The following is an 8,602-nucleotide window of genomic DNA, read 5'->3' on the forward strand; positions in this document are numbered from 1 at the left end:
GGGTTTCATTCGATGCCCTTACGAGCCAGCAGTATATACGAGAAACGAAAACGGTGAAATGTTGATAGTGGCGGTATATGTAGATGACTTACTAGTCACTGGTTCGAGTTCTGAGTTGATTGGCACGTTCAAGACTGAGATGAACCAAAAATTTCAGATGAATAATTTGGGAAAGCTGAGCTACTACTTGGGAATAGATGTTGAGCAAAATGCATGCGGTATTGTGGTTAAACAGTCAGGATATGCTCGTAAAATTCTAGAGAAAGCTGGTATGTTGGAATGCAACCCTACAACTTATCCTATGGATTTAAAGGTGCAGATCACAAGTGATGGAAGAGGTGAAGCAGTGGACGCGACTATGTTCAAAAGTATGGTGGGAGGTCTCCGTTATCTGGTACATACAAGACCAGACATTGCTTTTAGTGTGGGAATTGTAAGTCGTCATATGGAGAGACCTACAAAACTTTATTTGGAAGCTGTGAAACGAATCATGCGATATTTGAAAGGGACAATTCAGTTTGGTCTAGTGTACTCTGAGAACATCAAGAACAATGTTCTAAATGGGTTCTCTGACAGTGATCTAGCAGGCCATTTGGATGATAGGAGGAGCACAAGCGGGATGGTTTTCTACTTAAATGACAGTGTTATAACCTGGGTATCGTAGAAACAACGTTGCGTGGCACTGTCTTCTTGCGAGGCAGAATTTATGGCTGCTACCGCAGCCGCTTGCCAAGCCATATGGCTTCGAAATATACTAAGTCAGATCACATCAGAGGTCATTGGTCCAGTAACTTTATGCATTGACAATCGGTCAGCTATAGATTTGGCGAAAAACCAGATGTTTCATGGACGAAGCAAGCACATAGATGTGCGGTATCATTTTATTAGGGAATGCGTAGAGCGGGGAGAGATCATTCTGAAGCATGTGAGTAGCAATGAATAGAGGGCATACATAATGACGAAGGCTCTGATCAAAACTAAGTTTGAAGAAATGAACAAGCTCTTGGGAGTTATAAGTCTAAACGGACATGTTTGAGCTTAAAGGGGGGATTGTTGAATATGTAATCTCAAACATGAATTTGAATTAGTTAACGTATAGTTTGATTCAGTCTTCAGGAAGTAGGCGTGTGTTTAGGAACATGGAATAAGTTAATCGTGGCAGAGTGTTATTAGGAAGTAGTTGCTGTCATGTCCTATTTTGTAGGATCTTATTTGAGAGTCTGTCAATATATGTATTTGTTTTCTTTCAGAAATAAAAAGAAGAAGCCTGAGATAGGTTTATGCATCTTTGTTTTCCCCGTTTACATACAAACAATTCAAAGTTATAGAAATATATTTATACACTATCAACATAAACTAACACGACCCTATACCAAGATCCGATCCAGGTTCAAGTATGATCCAAGCCACATATTATTATAAACCATTTATTTTAAAAAGTCTGACACACTAACTTATTCAGCAACTCATCAGACTGCACATGGTCTGATATCAACTACCTCTGAGGAGTCGGGTCCTGAAGGGGCTGAGACACGGTTATGCCAAGGTCTGACTGGTCTTCTAGGCATCTGCGATATATATATAATAGGTTACAAGGGTTAGCATAATCGCTCAGCAGTACCAACATATGAGTAACAAGATAAAAATAGTAATGTAAACAGTTATAGGAACAGAACTATAATCAACATAAAATCCGAAGTTTGTAGATCATTTCGAACAATAGTATATAAAGAAAAGCTGAGATAACTGGATATCACCGACTAGCATGCTTTTAACAAAACAAACATAGTAGTGTACTGTGTAAGTACCAGAGTCCAATTTTAGCATGCTATTCACATTTGTAAACCCACTGTATCAACTACTTATACCCTTACGGGAATCACAAAGCCAAATCAGATACGTAACAGATATGTGAAGACAGCAGATCAGGCTATCAATACCAGACGGATCTAACTGCCATCCCATATACTTGTTCCGGAACTCAGAGATTAGCTAGGTCTCTGACCTGCTGGACTAATCGGTTATGAATTGCGTGCAACCGAATTAGCCTCTTATGCCACCTTAATAGGCCTACTCTGGCCCCTATGTATCCCATATCTGATCGTTTTATCCAGTTTTCAAAACACTTGTACCTATCTCATTTCAAAACCATTCATTTTAACAGCACATGCAAACTAGTTCACAAATCATTTTCATTCGAGATAGGTACCCTTTTCGAAGTTACTTTTCCCCAAACATGTTTAAAACAGTGATTTATAACTACAGGGGATACGTAACTTAAAACGTTCCTGTTCCTTTACGAGAATAAAATAGTAGTCTATTCATACATACTGGACCATAAAAAGAATGGTCAGGGTACTTGCCTTGCAACGCTTTTGGAAACCCTAAGTAGCTTTTAAGCTGACTTCGGTCCATGCGAAACTCGACTGGGATCTACAATAACAAAATACCCTAATAAGTTATACTGACATGTTTGATATCCTCGAATCCTAATAACCCAATTCGATAACCCGTCTCGTATAATAATTATACACATAATCACATAATCCGTATTCAAATAAGGGTAACATATTTCGTATTATATAGTACGTTTCTCATATTTAAAATAAATTTTTAGAAAATTTTTGGCAGCAACTTTTCTGTTAATAAGCTTACACTCGATCACAATCGACGCCCAAATTTCACAACAATTCACAATCCACAACTCGCAATACAAATTTCAAATTCCAAAATCATTTATATAGGAAACCGGTTATACGAATTATTTTATTTATTTATAGAATTTAGGACTCAAATATCAATCATCACGATCCACCGTCGACTCACCGAAGATCATCGTCGACGACGGCAAAATTTTACGGGTGCCCGATTAATCTTCGGGTTTCCAACGTAAAATCCCATTGATTATTTTAAAATCATTCCGCATAAATAATTTATTTTCATGAATGCAGTCAATAAAATTCCTGCATAAAATTATAACAAGAATTAATATAATAATTCGCAAGTTATAATCTGCAAAACCAACAGAACAAGAACCAAGAACACAGCCACAAGCACGCGCGACGCATGCGGCAGCAACACAACACACGCGGGTCGCCTCACCGGACGAAGCCGACGGCAACCGAAAAATAGATGGCAGCAACCAAACCACAACCCATCAGACATCAGTTACTATACACACATATATAATCATATGTATATATATTAACCAACAAGACAGAACCGAAAGGATACCGGAAAATGAATCGGAAAACAAGCCGGAAGAACAGAACCGCGGCGACCGAACCACCGGGAACCAGAGAAGAACAGAAAACGGAAGAGAAAGAGATGAGATTTGAGAGAGAATTGAGATTACAGGAGTAGAAAACAGGGAAGAGATCGAAGAGAGACAAAAGGGATGATGTTTATCAAAAAAATGGCACGTGTCCAATTTTATTGGATACGTGTCGGTTTATTTTTATTTCGACTGACTGCAAGCCCTTCACACCATTTTAATCTATTTTTAATGGTATAATTCATAAATAAATTTAAATTAAAACATTGCCAAAATAGTCTTAAAATGTTAAATATCCCGAACTTGATAAAACATAAATTTTGAAATTTTAAAATAAATTTTGGAGCGTAATAAATATCCGCATTTAGCGTTTAGACGAAACAACGCGGGGGTGAAATTAATCCCATAAATTTCCAAAATAATTTTAAAATTCTCAGAATATTAAAAACTTCATAAAATATGAGTTTCGTGATTTTTGAAGAATTCTGGAATACATATGGATTTTACAAATAATTACAATCAGAAAATCATTAAAAGATAAATAATTAACGAAATATTGATTTCTCAATTTTATAAAATCCCAAAAGTAATTATTGAAATCATAAAATTATAAAACCAATTTTAGAGACCATCCAAATATTTATGAAAATAAAACTGCGATAAAATCACTTTTACAAGCAAAACGAAACAAAACAATATAACTCAATAATAAATTACACAATTCCAACCTATTCACCAATAAATCACATATAATTAATAAAAATATCACACCGCTGTCAAAACAAATACACATATTTTATTTAATTAATTATTTAATAATTACATCATTACAATAATACAAATATACGAGTCATTATATCCTTCCCCCTAAAAAGATTCTGTCCACAGAATCTGACTTAACTAAACAAATGAGGATATTTATCAAGCATATCTGACTCTAACTCCCAAGTAGACTCTTCTACTCGAGGATTTCTCCAAAGGACTTTCACTATGGGGATTGACTTATTTCTAAGGACTCGCTCTTTCCGGTCATAGGACAAATATGGCTGAAGCTCAATTGGTTCGTACTCTATAACTTGATTCGAATTAGGAATATAAGGCTTCAACATGGATACATGGAACACATTATGGATACGCTGCAACTGCGGCAACAATTCTACCTCGTAGGCAACTTTTCTTATTCTCTTCAAAACCTCAAATGGTCCTATAAATCTGGGGCTAAGCTTACCTTTCTGACCAAATCGCACTAATCCTTTCCGAGGTGATACCTTGATTAATACCAGTGACCCGACTTCGAAATTCATATCTTTCCGATAAAAATCTGCATTCTTTCTCTGTCTATCCTGGGCTGCTTCTAACCTTTTTCGAATCAATGCTACTGCATCTCTGGTCTGCTGAACCAACTCGGGGCCTAACACTTTCTTCTCTCCTACTTCATCCCAATATAATAATTATCTACATTTACGCCCATACAAATCTTCGTAAGGCATCATTCCAATGCTTGCATGATAGCTGTTATTGTACGAGAATTCAATCAAAGGTAAGTGTTCATCCCAATTTCCTTTAAATCCAAAGCACAAACTCTTAACGTATCCTCTATGGTCTGAATTGTTCATTCACTTTGACCGTCCATCTGAGGATGATATACGGTGTTCATATTCAACTTGGTTCCTAAACATTCTTGGAACTTGGTCTAAAATCTTGAAGTGAACCTCGTGTCTCGATCTGACACAATGGACACGGGAACTCCATGCTTGGTTACTATCTCATCCAAATACAACTTATCTAGCTTTTCCAAAGAATACCTTTCATTAATAGGAAGGAAATGTGCTGACTTTGTCAATCTATCAATGATTACCCAAATAGCATCGTGGTTAGCTCTCGTTCTTGGTAATCCCACCGAAAAATCCATCGCAATCTTTTCCCACTTCCACTGGGGAATCTCCAAAGGTTGTAACAATCTACTTGGTCATTGATGTTCTGCTTTTACTGTCCGACATACGTGACACTTACTAACCCAATTGGCAACATCCTTCTTCATTCCTGGCCACCAGAAGTTTTTCTTCAAATCTTGGTACATCTTAGTGCTACCAGGGTGGATAGAAAATCATGAGTTGTGCGCTTCGTGTAGCACTTCATTCTTCAATTCCGTCATATTGGGAATCCAAATTCTGGAAGAGAATCTAAAAAAACCTTGGTTATCCCTTTGGGTGCACAATTCTTCACCTGTTAGAGTGTCCAACTCTTGTTCCATAACTCCCTCTTGACATCTTTTGATCTTTTCCATCAGTGCTGGTTGGAAGGTAATCTCGTACAGTTGCTCCTTACTTTCGCTTGGTACTTGAACTTCAATCTCCATATTTTCTAAGTCTCATGCTAACTCTTCTGCAATCGGAACCATATTTAGCATCTCCTTTCGGCTCAAGACATCAGCCACCATATTGGGCTTGCCTGGATGATAGTTAATGGAACAGTCATAATCTTTGATTAACTCTACCCATCTTCTATGTCTCATATTTAAATCCTTCTGGGTGAATATATACTTCAGGCTCTTGTGATCCGTGTAAATATCGCACTTTTCTCCATACAGGTAATGTCTCCACAATTTTAAAGCAAAAACTATAGCTGCCAACTCAAGATCATGGATTGGATACTTCTGCTCGTGAGGTTTTAGTTGTCTGGAGGCATAGGCGATAACTTTATCGTGTTGCATCAATACACAACCTAAACCTTTCAAAGAAGCGTCGCTATAAATAACAAAGTTTCTCGTCTCATTTGACAATGCTAGTACTGGAACTGTCACTAACCACCTTTTCAATTCCTGGAAGCTTTCTTCACACTTCTCTGTCCAAATGAATTTCTCATTCTTCCTTGTTAACTTGGTTAATGGAGATGCAATTTTAGAAAAATCTTTTACAAACCTTCGGTAATATCCTGCTAATCCAAGAAAACTTCTTATTTCCGTCAGAGGCTTCGGTTGCTCCCACTTGGATATGGCTTCAATCTTTACAGGGTCTACCTTGATACCTTCCTTACTTACCACACGTCCAAGAAACTGTACTTCTGACAACCAAAACTCACACTTGAAAAACTTTGCATATAGTTGCTTTTCTCTTAACCTTTGAAGGGCAATCCGTAGATGTGTTACGTGATCTTCTGGAGTCTTTGAATATATGAAGATTCCATCAATAAATACAATAACAAACTTATCCAAATACTCCTTATACACCCGGTTCATTAAATCCATAAAAGGCGCTGGTGCATTGGTCAATCCAAACGACATCACTAAGAACTCATAGTGGCCATACCTTGTTCTGAATGCATTCTTGGGAATATCTTTAGGTTTTATCTTCAGTTGGTGGTAGCCAGACCTTGAATCAATCTTTGAGAAACAACATGCTCCTTTTAACTGGTCAAATAAATCATCAATCCTTGGCAAAGGATACTTGTTCTTTATCGTCAACTTGTTCAACTCTCTGTAGTCAATTCATAATCTCATACTTCCATCCTTCTTCTTTATGAATAACACTGGAGCACCCCACGGAGAAACACTAGGTCGGATAACTCCCTTATCCAATAGTTCCTGAAGTTGCTTGGCTAATACCTTTATTTCCACTGGAGCCATTCGATATGGATCTTTGGAAACTGGTTCGGCTCCTGGTATCAAATCAATTGAGAACTCTATCTCTCGATCAGGTGGTAATCCTGGAAATTCTTCTGGAAAGACGTTGGGATATTCTCTTACTATGGGGATCTCATCCAAGGTAAGGGTCTCTTTCTTCGTATCCATCACGTGAGTCAAATATGATTCGCATCCTTGCCGCCAAAATCTCTTTGCTTGCATTACTGAAAGAAACTTTTTGTCATGCTCCTGTCCTTGATAACTTATCTTTACATTATATGTGGTATGCATAATAACTCTCTTTTTCTTGTAGTCAATATTGGCCCTATACAGAGACAACCAATCCATGCCTAAAATAACATCAAATTCTCATAACTCAAAAGGTATTAGGTCGGCAGGGAAAGTATGTCCTGAAATCTCTATGGAACACTTAGGACAAAATTGACTTACGGGCACTTTATCTTTATTAGCTATCTCTATGGTCAAAGGTTCATTTAAGTCTTCCAACATTAATTACATTTTATTCACATAGTTCATGGATATAAAAAATTTGAACGCTCCTGAATCAAATAAAACGTTAACAAGTATGGAATTAAGAGAAAGTGTACCTGCAACTACATCAGAATCATGAGCCGGAGATTTCTTAGTCATCTTAAAGGTTCTAGCTCTGGCGGTACTTGTTGCTGGTCCTTGGGACACACTTCATCCTACACTGCCCTGGTTAACTGATCTGCAATTCTTGGAAATATGCCCCACTTTGCCGCAACTAAAACAGGTTACTCCTTGGGTCTCGGATTTGCACTCGGTGGAATAATGACCCTTCTGGCCACACTTGAAACAGCTGACATTTTCCTTGCACTGACCACTGTGCTTCTTTCCGCATGTCTTATAGTCGATCACTGACATGTTGAACTTTGTTGGGGTAGAACTGACTGAAGTGGTACGGGGCCTAGCCTGGGGGAAATTTTGTCTCCTAAACTTCCTATCCTTATTATTTCCAAATCGGTGCTGAAACTTCTGACTCACTCCTTCTGGTTCTGACCTACCAAGTCCACCTTCAAGCTTCCTTTTCTTCTCACCCTGCTCCTAAACAGCTAACCTCTGGTCACTTTCTATCACTAAGGTAACCTATACTACCGAAGTATACACCTTGAGTTGTAAGGCTACCACTCCAGTTCTAATCTCTAGCTTCAACCCTTGTTGAAACCGCTTCGCTCGCTGAGCTTCCGAACTCACATACTCTGGTGCTATACGAGCCAACTCTGTGAACTTGGCTTCATACTCTATAACACTCATGTCTCCTTGCTTTAACTCTAGAAACTTCATCTCCATCTGGCTCTGGAGACAATCCGAAAAATATTTTTCCAAGAACAGTTCTGTAAATCGGGTCCAAGGAATGGGACCTTCTCCTTCTAATGCTCACATAGACTCCCACCAATAGTTTAAATCATTCTTCAGAAAGTAACTAGCATAATATGTCTTTAAATCCTCACTCACCTTGGTGAGTGCAAAAGCCTTCTCCATTTCCTTCAACCAGATCCTGGCAGCAACATGATCCACTTTACCTTTAAATTCTGAGGGTTTTACAGCCTGGAAAGACTAGAAACTAACAACTTGGTTTGTCCCCCTCATCTCATACTGCTGTTGGATTTACAATTACTGCTATTGGATTTGTCGTTGTTGTTGCTGTATGAGTTGTTGTTGTT

At 38.0% G+C, this 8,602-nt stretch overlaps 1 protein-coding gene across 1 annotated transcript; it reads right to left on the reverse strand.

Annotated features, from left to right (window-relative positions):
* Positions 1-5,645: 5,645 nt before the first annotated feature.
* On the reverse strand, positions 5,646-7,547 carry LOC141695661 (uncharacterized). Its single transcript, XM_074499891.1, has 3 exons — positions 7,505-7,547; positions 6,812-7,246; positions 5,646-5,725 (listed from the first exon to the last, which is right to left on the reverse strand). The coding sequence occupies exons 1-3, from the start codon at positions 7,545-7,547 to the stop codon at positions 5,646-5,648; spliced, it is 558 nt and encodes a 185-aa protein (XP_074355992.1).
* Between the last annotated feature and the right edge of the window lie 1,055 nt (positions 7,548-8,602).

This window comes from Apium graveolens, chromosome 11, assembly GCF_009905375.1.
Source record: "Apium graveolens cultivar Ventura chromosome 11, ASM990537v1, whole genome shotgun sequence".
Taxonomy (NCBI): domain Eukaryota; kingdom Viridiplantae; phylum Streptophyta; class Magnoliopsida; order Apiales; family Apiaceae; genus Apium; species Apium graveolens.